The following is a 17,428-nucleotide window of genomic DNA, read 5'->3' as shown; positions in this document are numbered from 1 at the left end:
ACTTATGTTAGGCCTTTTTTCCTTTAAAAAGTTCATAGGGGGTTTTCTTCAAAATTGACCTAATCATAGCTCTATTTATAATATAGCAAGAAGTATTTATGGCTTCTGCCCAAAAATATCTAGGTAGATTATTTTCACAAAGCATGGTTCTAGCTATTTCTTCTAAAGTTTTATTTCTCCTTTCTATTACCCTATTTTGTTGAGGAGTTCTAGGAGCAGAAAAATTATGGCTAATACCATTTTCACTACAAAATTTATTAAAGCCTAGATTTTCAAATTTTTTTCCATGATCACTTCTAATACTAGTAATTGAATAACCTTTTTCATTTTGTATTTGTTTGCTAAAAGTGATGAATTTTTCCAAAACCTCATTCTTTGAATGCAAAAAGAGAACTCATGTGAATCTAGTGAAATCATCAACAATAACAAACCCATATTGTTTTTCACAAAGACTCATTGTTCTAGTAGGGCCAAAAAGATCAATATGCAATAGTTAAAGAGGTCTAGTAGTTGAAATACAGTTTTTTGGTTTACAAAAAACCTTCTGTGTTTTTTTTGAGCACATGCATCACAAACCTTGTCATTTTCATATTTCAACTTTAGTAGACCAACAACCAAATTATTTTGAAAAAGTTTTGAAATTACATGCATACTTGCATGTCCAAGCCTTCTATGCCAAATTCAACTCTCATTTTCTTTTTGAGCCATAAAACAAACATTTTTAGAGGATAGGTCATCTAGATGCATTACATAAATGTTTCCTTGACGGTGTCCTACAAAAATAAGCTTGTTAGTTTTAATATCAATTACTTGACAGCACATGGATTCAAACACAACTCTAAATCCTTTATCACATAATTGACTAATGCTAAGTAAATTATGCTTGAGACTTTTCACAAGTAAAACATTTTCAATAGAAGTAAAAGAATTGTTACCAATGGAGCCAATCCCTTCAATTTGGCCTTTTAAGTTGTCACCAAATGTAACATCTCCTCCACTTTTTACTTTCAAGTCCTTAAAGAGAGTTTTATCTCCAGTCATGTGTTTTCAGCATCCACTATCAAGGTACCATTGATTGTTCTTACTGGAATTTACTTTGTAGCAATGCTCATCCACCTATAAAAATACAATTAAAATTTTATTTTGGTTACCCAAATTTTCTTGGGTCTTTGAGAGTTAGTACTAATAATTTTTGTGCCTATTGGAATCCACTTCATTTTAGTAGCCTCATCTTGAGTTGTACTAACTTTTTTTGGAATTCACACTCTCTTAATGAGCTTATCTCTATAAGTGACTTTCTTTAAGAAACAATATTGTATGGAATGACCCAATTTATGATAATGTGCACACATACTAGATGAATCATTTGGCTTAACAAGAAAATTTTTCAAGTGAGTCTCTTTGTTGTCACCATTACAACCTAGTCCATCTTTATCAAAGAAAGCTCTTTGTGTTCTAGCATGTCATTAAGCTTTTGATGACCCATATAAAATCTAGAAAATGAATTATGTAGATTTTTATTTTTCTTAGTCAAGTCATTGACATTTACCTTTAAGAGTTCAACTTCTTTTTTTAAGTTTTCTTTTGCTTTAGTCAATGACTCATTTTCTAGTTTCAATTTACTAATCATTTTCTTATATTTCATGCTCATGTTCTCAAATTCTATAGCTAATTCATAATAGGCATCTTGTAGTTTATCAAATGAGTATAAATTTGAATCACATGGATTAGAGGTTACCTTGGGCTCATCAAGAGCCATGAGACATAGGTTGGCTACTTCTCTTTCATTTGATTCATCATCGAAAAAGTCGTTATCACTTTATGTTGCTACCATAGCTTTTTTTTGTGACTTGGTTATGTTCTGTTTTTTCCATAAAGGACAATTAATTTTAATGTGACCCGATTTGTTACATTCATAACAAATAATTTGATCCATTTCTCTTCTACTTGATTCTCCTTTAGTCATCTCCCTTTGTGGTCTCTTCCTACTTGAAAACTTGTTCATTCTCATGAACTTCTTGAATCGCTTTGCAAACATGGCCATCTCTTCATCTTTATCATCCTCCTCTTGAGTAAAATTTTTTTCATCCTCTTGAAAGGTAGATTTAAGAGCAATGCCACCTTTCTTGACTAGTTTTTATCCCCTTTTTATCTTTATTTCATAAGTGAGGAGAGAGCCCATTAGTTCATCCAAAAAAAATGTATGAGGATCTTTGGACTCTTCAATGGCTGTCACTTTGGCTTTCCAACTCTTTGGTAGACTATTAAAGATTTTCTTTACCATCTTCACATTTGAATATGTCTTTTTAAGAGCCTTTAAACCATTAATGATGTCGGTGAAGCGGTTTGACATCTCACTAATGGTTTCATCGGGTTTTATATTGAATAGCTCATAATTATGAGTAAGCATGCCTATTTTTATCTCTTTCACTTGTTTTGTACCTTCATGGGTGACAGTCAGCTTATCCCAAATTTTCTTTGTATTTTTACACAATGAGACTTTATTATACTCACTTGGTCTCAATGCACAAAAGAGTGTGTGTATTGCTTTGTCATTGAGTTGAGCCATCTTCATGTCATTGACATCCCATTCACTCTTTAGCTTTATCACCTCCTTTCCATTCACCATCTTTATTGGAATTTGATGACCATTTACAATCACCCTCCAGACTTCTTAATCATTTGCTTGAATGAACAGCCTCATCCTAGTCTTTCAATAGAAGTAGTTATTACCAGCAAAGATAGGGGGTCTAACAGTTGAATGCCCTTCACTTCCAAGAGATGTTACAATTATTTCATTTACCATGAGATACACCTCTTGTTGGCAGGTATAGTTGTTATAGCTTAAGGATGATTTTTCACATTGATTACCATATTTCTTTGAGCCATTTTTAAAATTACTCTTGGGCAGTTAAACCTACAAAAATAGTACTGGCTCTGATATTAATTATTAGCTCAAAGACTTGGAATAAATTAAGAGGATGGTGAATTGGTTTTAATAAAATTTTCAAAGATAATATTCAATAACCACAAATTATCAAAATAGATAAGCACAATAGATGAATATAAATAAGAGATAGGGTTAGAGAATTTAACACCAAGATTTATAGAAGTTCGATCCTTTCTTAGACACCTACGTCCTCTCTCTTAGCCTCTCTTGTTAAGGAGTTCAATCCACTATTTGATGAAGATTACAACTAAGCTTTCACAAAGCTTTTCAACTCAACAACATACACTCTCAAGAGTTATCCTCCCCCTTTAAGCTTACACACTCATAATACAAAAAATTCAGAAGTGTTTGACAAACTTTAAGAACCTCACAAAGGCTAGGTGTTTGCTAAGTTGAAGTACACAAATGTATAAATAAGAAAGAGAGAAAAACTTATATGAATTCTGCACTTTTTCTCTTTTTACAGCTTTGAATGCTAGAGCAGATTGGTAGGTGAATAGCAATAAGTTTCTTTAGCTCTTGTTACTCTTGGTCTGTAGTGAAATGCTTGATTTATAGTTAGAAAGAAGTTGAGAGCCGTTGAATTGCATTTAATGCTTCAAACCTGCATAAATTTCAGACAGAAATAGCCGTTGGGAGTTTCAGGCCTTCAGGAGATCGATCTCTTTCTTAGGGGATTGATTGGTTCATGTTTTTAAAAGCCTGATTTTATGCCTATTTTGCCTTATCCGATCGATCCCTTGCTTGAAAAGATCGATCTGTTCTTTTAGGTGATCGATCTCCTATATGGATGGATTGATCCCTTTTTTTGGGTTTCCACACTTGAGGGACATTTTGTTTGAACAACCGATCAAACCCTTTAAGAGGGGATCGATCCCTTGCCTTAGGTGATCGATTCTCTATGTGAAGGGATCGATCCCTTTTTTAAAAAATTGCACGAGGAAAGCATTCTGTATAAAAAAATGATCGATCCCTTAAAGAAAGGGATCGATCTGTTTTACTAACCAATCGTTCCCTACAAGGAGGGGATTGATCGATTTTTGCCAAATCTTGAGAACTTTTCGATTTTTGTTGAAAACAAAATCGATCCTTTTGCTAAGGGATCGATCTGGTAATGGAGGGGATCGATCCCTTCTATCAAAACTTGCATAAATCATATTTTGTTCCTAGAATTTGAGTTGTTTTGGTTCTCAAATGAATTTTGACAAGATAAAAGGGTGGAAAAATGTTTAATTTAAGCTTAGACAAGATTGAAACAAGTTTGGCAAATTTTTATTTTGTCAAATCAAAATTCTTAATCAATTCAAGGCCAACATCCTTTATACTTTCAAAGCTTACTTAACAATTAAGGATTTCACACATTATCTACTGCTTGATTGAACTCGCATTGAAATACAGGTTAAATATGAAATATATATTTTCATATCTAATAATCCCATAAGTACATTATTTTTGTTCAAATTCTTTCTTGTTTTAACACAAATTTCTTAACCATTTTTATTTTTTAATGTTTTAACTAAGATTATAGTTTAGTTAAGGTATATCAATTCTTTTTTGTGTTAACTTTATTTTCTAACATTTTATTTCTAATTTGTTTAGTTGCTTCACATTTTTTAATTATTTTTATTACTTTTTTTTTTATCACAATCACATTTTTTAGACACTAAAATAAAATTTGAAGGTATATATCTTTGTTATGTAAAGAAAAAATCATTGAATAAAAAAATTGGTTTCATGCCATTGATAAATAATATATATGTACTTCATTCGTTAATTTTTTTGTATTATATATGTATTTATCTTAATTTTGTGAAAATTCTACTTTATGCTAATTAAGATCCTACTTAGGTACCAAATAATTGGTTAATCACTGATCCTATTACTTATTTTTGGATATATGAAACACCTTACAATAATTTTGAACATGTAAATATTATTTTTATTATAATGTTTATACTAAATGAAAAGTGAAAAACAAAAATTGAGTAAAGAGTATAATTATTATTATTGCTACTATATTTACATTTTTAAATATTAATCTTTTTAACTTCTACAGTAACACATTTTTTCTCAAATAAAAAAAGTGATAACATGAATTGCACATAAAAATATTAAGTTATAAAATATTATTTTTCATGAAGGTATTAATAGTAAGTTTTGCTTAGTTAATAAATATTTTCAATTCAATAATTTCTTGATTAATTCGTTACTATTTTGTAAGTTAAGTAGATTTTTATACATTGTTTTATTTCTCTCTTACATTAATCATTAATTTTGAAAATGCACAAATTTAAAAGTGAGAATCAATTATATTCCAAACAAATTTCTTTTAGATTTAGGGTGATTTTTTTTATCTATAAGTAACATACATATCTTATTTCAATAACCAAATAAATTAAATAATACCACTTCATTAATGATTAATTTTTGATATATTAATTTTTAAAAATTAATAATTATTTGTTAATAAAATAATATTATCTCATTAATAATTAATTTTTTTAAAATATTAACTTTTAGTATATTTATTTTAAAAATTAATAATTACTCATTAATAAATAACATTATTTGATTCCCTATATAAAATTTATTCACTAATAATACATCAAAAGATACACTCTTAATAAATAATAAATAACCAGGTCATTGCAATCTTTTTCACTATATTTGGATTAAGAGGAGGGAAAAGAAATAAAATGAAAATAAAAAAAGTACTAAAAACAGAAAAAAAAAATTTATTTGGATAAATTTTTAATTTAAAGGAAAGGAAAAAAGTGAAAATTTAATAACTTTTGATTTTTGTTATAAGCTCTATTTTTTTAATATCTCAATTTAGAGAAAAAACTATGAAAAAAAATTAAAAAAATTTTTATTTTTATGAAAAGATTATTTATCCATATTTTTATTAATACTATTTAAACCTAGCCTTATTATAATCATCTTACAATTTTTTTCTCGTCTAAATCTCTTTTCTTGGAGTAAGTTTCACATCTTTTTCAATGTAAAAATTGTTGATAAATAATTATTTTAATAATTTAATTTTTGATGAATGATTAAACATGATCAAACATAAATATATATATATGATAACTTTTTTTTAAATGTATACTTATTTTTTTATATTTATGTTAAACCAAATAATGAATCATTATTAATCATGTAAAATCAATAACAAATTTAACAATTCGTGATTCTTTGTTTTCGTGCTAAAAACCTATAATTTTTTATCTGAAATTCAGTTAATATTTTTATGATATATCAAATCAGTCTAAATTTGATGATCAAATCATAAATAGTTATGAACAAGTGATCATTATAAAGATAATTTATTTATATAAATTAGATAATATAAAAATATATTTATATATTATATGTTATTTGAAAAAAATTGTAATTAAAAAAATTATAATATTTTTTCATTATTTATCCAACTAATGGTTATAAATTTTTTTTTATTAATTTTAACTATTTGCATATATCATTTTTTTCTAAAAAACTTTCATTTCATTTCTTTTTCTTTTTTCTTTCTTTTTCTTTTCTTTTCTCTCATTTATTAATATCCATCCATGGATAGCGTATATTTTGATTTTCTTTATCCCCTGATTTTCTCCCAAAGCCAAACAATCAACTCACTTTATCTCCTTCGGTCAGTGAGTTGCCTCTGTAGGGATACTGTGTAGAACAACAGTTTCCACAGTAAGACCTGGCCCGAAACCGAAAAGGACACCCCATTCCAACCCTTCACCGGTGGTGGGCTGTCCTTCCTCGAGGGATTTCTTTCTCATCTCATCCAAGATAAACAACACACATGAACTTGACATGTTGCCAAACTCACTCAGTACATGACGGGTCGCCCTGAGTTTCTCTTCTTTGAGACCCAGTTTGGCTTCGACTTGGTCAAGAATTGCAGGACCACCAGGGTGGGCTATCCAGAAGATTGAGTTCCAGTCCCTAATGCCAATTGGTGAGAATGCTTCAACCAAGCTTTTTTCTATGTTTTTGGAGATCAATCCGGGTACATCTTTCAACAAGTGGAAAGTGAGGCCGACTTCACGTAAGTGTCCGTCAATGGCTCCATCTGAGTCTGGCAAGATTGTCTGAGTGGCTGATACAAGCTGGAACAGTGGGCGTTCAGATTTTGTATCAGGGTCGGCACCTACGATGATGGCTGCAGCACCATCACCGAAAAGTGCTTGGCCCACTAGGGAATCCAAGTGCGTATCAGAGGGTCCACGGAAAGTCACAGCCGTGATTTCGGAGCAGACCACGAGAACACGAGAGCCCTTGTTGTTTTCAGCCAAGTCCTTGGCGAGACGGAGCACCGTTCCACCAGCAAAGCAGCCTTGCTGATACATCATGATCCTCTTGACGGAGGGTTTCAGTCCCAGGAGTTTGGTAAGTTGGTAGTCTGCACCAGGCATGTCTACACCAGAAGTCGTGCAGAAAACAAGGTGGGTGATCTTAGATTTTGGGTGTCCCCATTCTTTGATGGCCTTTGTTGCGGCTTCTTTCCCCAGCTTTGGCACCTCCACCACTACCATGTCTTGGCGCGCGTTGAGAGATGAAGCCATGTAGGCACACATGCTTGGATTTTCCTTTAAGATTTCCTCAGTCAAGTACATGTAACGATTTTTTATCATTGATTTGTCGCCTATTGAGAGAAAAAATATAAATTAAGAATAGACCTCCAGTGTAGTGCAAAAAAAAAAAAAGTCAATGATATATATCTAACAACATCACATAGAGCATTCGTCGTTGGACGGTATATCTTAATAATGTGTTGATTTGATTTTCACTTCAAATCCTAAACGTAGAAAAGAAATGATGACCAGAATTAGCTAAGGATTCTTGAGACATACACGCATGAATGAGTAAAATTAAATAATAAACACAGAAAATAATAAAGGAAAGGAATAATGGTTATATTTTACTAGTGAATTAAATATACTCCGTATATTGTAGGTATTAATATATATATATATACATAGACGTACACATGCGCTTGAATTTCTCTTTGATCTCAGTCATGTGCTCGCTGTTGGTGATACGAAAGTAATAGTCAGGATAGTCAGCCTGGGCAACGCAGTTGGGAGGAGTGGCGGTGCCAATGGCGAGGACGGTTGCTGGACCCTGGGCTCTTTGGGCCTTCCTGATCTCCTCAACGGAAGCGATTGCCATTGCCATAGGTGGTGGTGGGTTGACGACGAATAGCTAGCTTTAATATATATTTATTTTGATGTAATATATTTGAAGAATGAAGGAGTTGGATTACAGCAAAGTGTTAAGCAAAAGTGGAGATTGAAATTTGAAAGCGGCAGTTGGAGTCGGAGTTGGGGATTTTTTAAGTAGCTAGAGCCTACAAGTATACTAGGAAAATAAATCCCATGTAAGTTGAAATCGAGTGAATAGAAAGGGGGGGGGGGGGGGGGGGGGGAGGGGTTAGAAGGCTTTTATACGTACGACAGAATGGGTTGGTTGGATGGACGGGCAACTGGAGGCCACGTGGGTCTGGGATTGGCTGCTCAAGAGGTGGTAGCTGTGATGCCACATCTCTGTTAGTATTACTATTACAGTATTACTACGGCTACCTACTATTTAATTTAATTTAGTTTACGTTTAGTATTTCCATTTTCCACTTTAATATTTGTATATATGGTAGAATTACAATTTTTTTTGTACATAATGCAATCGTATTTCCTAATTTATCTCCACTGGGTAAATATTTAACAAAAAAAAATCACTGACCAAATGTCAAGTTAATTATTTTTTTGGTACTTGAATTTTAGGAACACGTATAAATTAATTTAAAAAAATAAAATATATAATTTGTATTTTAAATTTTTGAATAATATATCATTTTAATTCAAATTCTAATACTTTTAATTTATCTTACCTATATGATATCTAATCGATATTATTTTATTATATATATGTTATATGTTAAATATAAGTGTTAAATATTTTATAAAAGTTTTATTTGAATGTCGTACAGATATCACTTAGTAAACAATAATTAATCAATTTTATAAAATTTCTTAGAGTTCAAAAAAATATTTATATTTTTTATTTATATTAAAAAATATTGATAATATGTATGATGAAGATATAACTTAATAACATTTATTAAATATCACAAATATAAGTTGATATAATTAATAATATTAAATTTTTTATTAATATCATACATAATTTATATATTTTATTTGTTTAATATCAATTTATAAATTTTTTTAAAATTTAAATTCCAAAAATATAATTAACTCTCGGATGTAACATTTTTGTTAATCCATTTTCCGTGCGTAGAAGAGGGTTCCAAATTTGAACTCAATCATAAACAATTATTTAAGTTTTTGGCAATTTGATTTTACATATGGCTGAATAATAAAATATATATGTTCCCCGAAATTAATACTACTTGGTTTGAATTGGTGCTTGCTTTCGCCAATTATTATTTTATTTTTATATAGAGCATAAATATTCCCTGTGTTGATTAATTAGGTTTACTGGTTCGTCTTGAGTCGAGCGATCATTTTATGTTGCCGGCCAAAAACCATCAAATTAAGAATTAGATAGAAAAATACCTAATTTTAATTTGTTAATGGGTATAGGCCTACATGAGTTAGCTACATATATACTTTAATTATTCCTGCTGAGATTAGACTTTCAGCTCTCGATTTTTTAATATTTTTAGCCTACATCAGTTAGCTACATATATACTTTAATTATTCCTGCTGAGATTAGACTTTCAGCTCTCGATTTTTTAATATTTTTAGCCTACATCAGTTAGCTACATATATACTTTAATTATTCCTGCTGAGATTAGACTTTCTAAGTAAATTAAAGTAAAGTTTGATTTTTGTAGTTGAAGTGAGATTATGAATTTCTTGTTAAAGGCATTTGCTTAATTTTTTGAATGTTTATAAATGAAAATTTATGATATTATAAAAAATAAATTTAATATGATATTTTGCGTTTCATTGTTTGCTTTTGCTTACAAAATTTTTGTCGTGTTCTTTTTCGTTCCAAAAATCATCCTACATATATTATATATGTATATATATGATCCAGGTATGGGTTTGCAACAAAAAACAAATCGATCGACAATATTTTTTACTTAATGGAGGGAGGGAAAGGACTCGAAGTTATCCATGGTTGTTGACAGAAGAACTCTTTTAAAAATTGAATTAAAGCACATCATCAACGTACAATATTATTCTATTTTTTGTTTTGTCGGCACTGAGTTTAGAAACACCGGAATATGTGTAGAATTAGAGCCATAGCTAGCTACCCTCTCCGCTTAGATTAGAGATCTGTTTGCGACTTTGTGGCCAGTTCTCCCCAGTTTTTTTTTTTTTTGTTTTTCTTGTGAGAAAAAAAAAAAAAATATATATATATATATATATCAAGAAGTAGAAATTATAAGTTAACAACTAGATTGGTTTATGAATAATGTCCTATATATTAAATGCTATTATTTTAAATATTTTTCCTGGCTGCAAAGATGAGAGAAATTGCTTTCTTCTCCAAACAAAGGGAAAAGAATTAAGAAAATATAATAATAAATATTATTATAATGGGAGCCAGTGCTAAAACCAGGACCAACCCTAGCCAATCTTATAGTACTATTTAATAGTAATTATTGATAATTTAAAATATAATGCATCTTATATTAGATAAAAAAATTTAATTATTGATAAATAAAATTATTTTTTATATTAATTTTATTCATATTTTAAATAATTATATTTGAATAGAAATAATTATTATATAACAAATTATCATAATTTTTTGAATATAAATAAATTATTATTTATAAAGATTATAATTATATAAAAGGTCATAAACATTTGAATATAAATTTATATATGTTTATTCATTATAAATAAATTTTTTAGTATAATTATTTTTACCATTTTTGCTTGAAGAGTTTTGAGATTTTGTTGTATATTAAAGGCATAATTACCTTTAAAAAATTGTTTTTCGCGTCTTTAAATTAAAATTTTTTTATATTATTTCTTTTCTTTTTTTTTAATAATTTAAAGATAATTATGAGAAATTTATATTTCGCATGAGAAAGATACAAGTAATAGAATTTAGCATGATTTGTAAATCAATATTAGAAAAAGTTTAAGGTGTCAGAGGATTAATGTTTCAATGGATCAAAATATTAATTTTCATAAAGATTTTTATTAAAAGTATGTTTATTTTTACATAATTGCTAGTAAGAAGATTGACTAAATAAGATAAGCACGTTAACAATTAATTTCATTAGTGTGTAAAATCAAAACATAATATGTAAAATATTGATTACATTGCATAAATATATGCATATACTAAAATTGGCTCCATAATTGTTTAATGAATTGTATTATATCTATTTGAAAAATCAATATTTATAAATATTGGTATGGGAAATAGCTTGAAAACATAAAAGAGAAAGATATGAATTGATGTACGATCAAAAGAATTATCATTTATTATTAAGTAACGAATTAAATTGGGTTCTACTGAATTGGTCAATTGTTTAATTGTCATGTTTTAGTTATATATAAAACATACAAATTGTCCCATGGTTTCTATGAAAATAATAAAAAATAAGTAAAAAAATTTACCATGAAAATTTAGATGTAAGTGGAGAATATAACCAAAAAATAAGATTTGGCTATGAGATTAGTTTTATTTTTAAGTCGTGACATTAAAATTGAGATAATAAGTTGAGTCAAGCTATTTGTATGATTCTACATTTGTTGGTTGTTTATAAATCAAAGGCTGATTTTTTTTTAATTTATTATTTGTTCAAATTTTTACTAGTGTTTAATTTTCATGAAAACCAATTAAAATTAAATTAATGTATATGAATAATTATTATTAAGATATGGTGTTTCATAGATTAATTAGTGGATAATAAACTAAATAGTTGTTATTAACAGAAACATGGGCAATGTGATGTGTATTTTACCTATTGGTTTTATGACACTAGAAGCGATTTTACAAAATAAAATTTTATAATGAACAATCACAAAGAAAAAGTTTAAGGTACAAATCAATTTGTGTTTAATGGCCAAAACAAGTAAGACAAATAAACTCAAGAATTTGGAATATAAATGTTCTTGTTATATAACTACGATTGATGAAACTAGCTTACAAAAGGTAGGAGATTAAATAGATGCTTGTTTAAAAAGAATATATCAAACTATTATAACTATGAGGTTTATAAAGGTATGAGTTATGAAATATTATTTCCATTAGTGATAGCATTTATAAATTGTTTGAATTTATAATGTAATAAGTTAATGCAAGTTTATTATATGCAATAAATATATAATTTCATGAAGAATAATGGTTAGTGCTAATATAAAATACATAAAATATGTATATCTATGGCATCCATATATTTTGTAAATTTTATGTTAGTATCACTAACTAAAATGTGGCCAACAATTTGGGCTAATTAGATAATTCATTAAAAGAAAAGACATGTCATTAAAAATAGTGAAGCATTTGTTGGTTACTAGTATTTCGAAGGATGCTCATCAATATATAAATTAGCCATGTTCCAAAAGCACTAGTACATGTATGCGTTTAATTCCATTTTGTGATGGCATGGAGAACATTGGTATAATTTGTCATATATTACGAAAATAAAATGAATGGGATGGAATTTTCTTTCTTATATGTTAAGAAAGATATGGACTATAAAGATAGAATGCCATCATCCAATTAATACATTATTAATTAAAGACAATGAAGACATTTTTGCTTTTTGTATATGAAAAAATGGCCTTTTGTAGGCTATTAAAAAAAAAAACTGCACAAGTTTCCATGGTTTTCAATAGTTTCATGATAATAGCAAGGATGTGATTGGTTATATACCATATTAACATATTGGCTTGTAAAAGTTGTAAGACTTGGAATTACCTAATCAATGACTTGACTAATATGAATTCATCATAAGTTTTTGCATGAAATATGAGTATAACTTATAGTATAATTATTGTTTATGCTATTTTATGAAAATGATTCTTTAGATTCATGTTTCATGACTTGCATTTACATGGTGATCTAATATGAAAATATTGATCACAAAAGTGATTATGAAAGTATTTGAAATTGGTGTTAAATATACTATGGACTCTTATTATACATAGGCATATTGGTCCATTGAGTAAAGTTTGATTTATTATATATCCGAAAATGTTATGACCAATTAAAAGTGGTAAATAATAGAGATATATGGTTAGGCTATACAATGGTGGAGAAATAACATTCTTATAAAATTTTGAAATCAAGTTTACAAGTTTCAATAGTCAAGAACTTGAAATTGGCCATTGGGCAATTAATGTATGCATTGAAAACTCATGATAACGTTTGAGACAGTTGGTTTTCACTAAAAGCCATTACTATAAATGAGAAAATTTCAATAGTCAAATCTACATAATTTGTACGTATGATATAGATTATTATGATTGGCTTAGAATAGCCATAAGCCAAAATTGATGCCACAAACTTAATCACATTGTGGTAATTTTTTGTTATGTATATTGTCTAATTCATGGATTGTACAAGTGATTTATCATCTACAGTTTTATATAGTAAAAATTTTAAAGTATATTTATTTTGGAAGCCATGAGTAATTCAAAGATTTTGTGAATATGAAAACTTTTATAATAGCAAAAGAAATGTTTCTTGATCCATTTGAGTGATGGAAATGGTTTTGTTCATGATAATAAAAATTATTAATAGTGTTCATGACAAAATAGATTCATACAAGTATTTATGAATTAACATAAAAAGTCTTACAAGGAGACTATAGAAGCATAATTATATTTAAAATCTGCTTATTGATATAAACTCTTATATTGAATTAAATATAAAAGTTTTGAAACTTTTATAGAATTATTAAGATATTTGCAAGTTATTTTTCACTAAAGGTTAATTTGAAGACCTCCTACTTTAAAAAAAATCACCAAATAGTGAAAAGATAAATGAAATGGCAACTTTATTAAATATATATATATGTATAATATCTTGATAATTGAATGAGATATTCTTTAATAAAAAAATTCATATTTGCTCGTGGTGGGGGTAATAAGAATAAAAAGAAATAAAAATTACCACCATAGTGTTATAAGATTTTAGTATAATTTTACAAATAAATTGTACAAGCTAATAAGTTTAGTATATTTATTAAATTAAAATCATAAAAGCATCCTTAAAAATTTTAAAATGACTAAAATGGTTTGGTTTATTCAATAAGTTTATACAATTGTACTGGAAGTATAATTGTAGTTAAAATTTATGAGTATAGAGTTGTGGCCACAATTAATACAAATTATTTCTTAAAATGATAAGAATAAGACAATAATGTCTAGAGCATATAAATTATATTCAAAATGAAATGTTTAGATATATTAGTCTGAAATAATTATATTAGAGATTCAATCTCAAGTTGAGGTAATTACCATAAAAGAAAATTGAATTCTAAGATATTTGGTTAGTAGTACTACAAGTAGAATAGGTTTAAACCCTTTCTATGAGACACCAATAATGGAAATCGAACTTTGAATTAGTAACCTCTAATTACAAAGTTTAATGGGTAAAAATAAGTTATTGTTATATGTCTGTTAAGCACTAGTAAAATTCATTCAAATTTTAAAAACTAGTTTGATCCATTGCGTGCAGATGATGAGTATTTATATTCTTAATGGAGTTTTAAATATCTAAAGCAATGGAGACATAATGGAAACTATATCTATATAAATATAGAAATGATGCCGCCTCAACAAGAATAATTAACGTCTCTCTTGTAAATGTTTATGAATAAAATAAGCACTTAGTCATAATAGTGCTAAAGCGATTATAAACCTTTGACAGAAGGACAAATAAGTATTATGTGTGTTATATCTTCAATTCTAATACCATGAGTTGAGGTTTAATTTATGAACACCATCAGCTTCGTTAGAATTCTAAGATATATACTCTAATTGAAATTTTAAATCAAGAGATACTTTCTTATATTTATAATATTTATTTGTGTGAAAGGTTAAAGATTAAGCACCAACATTCCAAACTAGTGGGCGATTATTGGTTATTTAAAATATAGTGCATCCCGCATTGGATAGAAGATTTAATTATTGATGGGTAAAGTTAATTTGTGTATTAATTTTATTCATATTTTAAATAATTATTTTTGAAGAGAAATAATTATTATATGACAAATAGTTATAATTATTTGAATATAAATAGATTATTATTCATAAAGGTTATTATTATAGAGAAGGTCATAACCATTTGAATAGAAGTTTATGTATATTCATTCATTATAAATGGATCTTTCACTATAATCATTTTCATTACTTATGCTTGAAGAGTTTTAAGGTTTTATGTAACCTGAATGTGTAATTACTATTAAAAAAGTATTCTTCATGCCTCAAAGCCAAAATTATTTTATATTATTTCTCTTCTTTTATTTATTTTTTTAACATTAATAATATAATATCTCTTTTTATTTTATGTTAGGTTTTATAATTTGTTATGGGGAAGGGCATAATGAAATGAAATAATTCTACCTAAACCTAATACTTCTATTGGTGTGTGTATAATTATATATATACCACTTCTATTTAAATCTATTTATGGGTCGAGTGGTCCGTCCCAAATTTTGAAAGGTTTGAACATGAATATTAAATCCGTTAAATGAGTCTTGATAAATAAATGATGCCCAATCAAAAAATAAGGTCGGTCTTAGGTTTTACCATTCCAGGCTAAAGCCTAGTGTCATGGTTAGGACCTGGTGTGCCTCAGTCCTACTATAACTAGCCCTAAGTTGAGCAGTGAACTAGGCCTTGTTGTCATGATAGAGGTCCTAGAGTTGTATGCAAGCATTTTAAGCATGGGAACATGTTGCTAATATTGTGTGTGAGTAGTGTGAGCATTAGACCCTAAGATTTACAGGTAAGTGTGAGCTAGTGGGTGGGCACCCTAGAGTCGATTAGCCAGTGGGGTGCCATCAATCAAAGTCATGTGTGAACACCCTCGAGTGGGTTGGTGGAGCAACGAGTGCAATGCTAGAATTGGTGACCGACATGAAAGTCATTGGGCCCTGAGTTGTGTGAAGAAAAGTCTTAAGATGACTGGAGAGAAAAGTGTCCCTATTTCATATATTCTTACAGTTCTTAATAGGAGGACTAAAAAAGATTTTACGCTCTTTATAAGGGAATGATTGGTGTCAGCTCTCTACCACTCCATTGGCTAACAAATAAGTGAAGGTTTGACTAATCTAAAGTGAGCTACTCCCAGGCACATATGGTGTTTAGGTAGGCAAGTATTATCAAGTCACAAGTATGACACGATGTCTCTTGAAATCATGGTAAACTCAAAGATGATTGGGGCCGGTGGACCTCATTTCGTGCCTTTGTGTTAAACCATGAGATTAGGCGGTAGCATTCGTTATGCCCCTCAATTTCCCTTTTTTAAGTTAAAAAGATCAAAAGATAGTGTTTGTGTATAAAAGACACCATTGAGCCTGAGGGATGAGCAAGCTAGTAGGTAGGTACACTACTAGACCTTTATGACTAATCGATAAAAGAGTGCTGCAGCTGGGGTAATACAATTGAGTCATCAAGATGGGACAGGCATGATATTGAGTGTCTATTATGCATGCTGGCAACCTAAAATAAGGCTAAAAATTGAGGCCCTATAAAATGAGTTTCATGAAATAAGATAAACTTGGAAGTTTTGGGTTGGCTGTTGACTAGCATCTATGTTGTGCCTATAGGATCTTGGAATAAAAGCTTTCGTATGATATAGGCAAGCATGTTGTTGGGCTCTCACTATGCCAAAAAGTAATAGTATTACGAGAATCAGGGCTACAGGCCCCTATGAGAATTCGAATGTTGATGCTTAGAATCTTGATGCCTGTAAGTAGAGATAGGTGTTCGAGGCCACCCTAAGAATCGTGGGCTGATGAGTTGATAAGAGTTGGGTTCCTCCCCATTGAGGTGCAACTTTACAAGGTTAAAGCCAAAAAATGTTTATGAGTATATGGCTTGAAGGATCAACATTAAGTTATCCATGAGAAAATGAACTTGAGAAAGGGTAACATCAACTATGAATAGTCTTTGTGCCACACAAAAGCATGGTTTCAGTCTAAAAAATACACAACCCATGACAATTGGTATCAGAGCAAAAAAATAACTAATCTTTAGTAACTCTGACGTGAACTATGGTGAAGCATGGCTCTCCACCTAGGGGCTTCAACACTAAACACCCAATAGGGTAGGTAGGGTGATAGTGCTTTGATAGGTACTTTATATTGCCACCATGACTTGATTCCATGCTAAGCATCCATCGAGGTAAGTAGGTTGGGTCGATCAGTGGATCAAGTGATGCTCTTCTATGTTGAGTGATATTTGGTATCAGAGCCATGTTTGACTCAATTATGGGATTAAAACAGCCCCTGGTGTGGGTATGATAATG

The 17,428-nt window shown here is 29.2% G+C and overlaps 1 protein-coding gene across 1 annotated transcript; it reads right to left on the bottom strand.

Annotated features, from left to right (window-relative positions):
- Positions 1 to 6,426: 6,426 nt before the first annotated feature.
- Positions 6,427 to 8,351, bottom strand: LOC111315869 (chalcone synthase-like). Its single transcript, XM_022917883.2, has 2 exons — positions 7,945 to 8,351; positions 6,427 to 7,601 (listed from the first exon to the last, which is right to left on the bottom strand). The coding sequence occupies exons 1-2, from the start codon at positions 8,132 to 8,134 to the stop codon at positions 6,598 to 6,600; spliced, it is 1,194 nt and encodes a 397-aa protein (XP_022773618.1). The 5' UTR covers positions 8,135 to 8,351; the 3' UTR covers positions 6,427 to 6,597.
- Between the last annotated feature and the right edge of the window lie 9,077 nt (positions 8,352 to 17,428).

The sequence above is a fragment of the Durio zibethinus genome, chromosome 24 (assembly GCF_047325235.1).
Source record: "Durio zibethinus cultivar Kanyao isolate XHJ-2024 chromosome 24, ASM4732523v1, whole genome shotgun sequence".
NCBI classification, from domain to species: domain Eukaryota; kingdom Viridiplantae; phylum Streptophyta; class Magnoliopsida; order Malvales; family Malvaceae; genus Durio; species Durio zibethinus.
The sequence above is the reverse complement of the archived record's forward strand: the minus strand, read 5'-3'. Positions and strand labels throughout refer to the sequence as shown.

Coding starts and splice junctions, on each gene's coding strand:
- LOC111315869 (XM_022917883.2), bottom strand. CDS start 8,134: ATGGCAATGGCAATCGCTTCCGTTGAGGAGATCAGGAAGGCCCAAAGA. Junction 7,602..7,944: donor AGAGAAATTCAAGCGCATGT/GTACGTCTATGT, acceptor TTCTCTCAATAG/GCGACAAATCAATGATAAAA.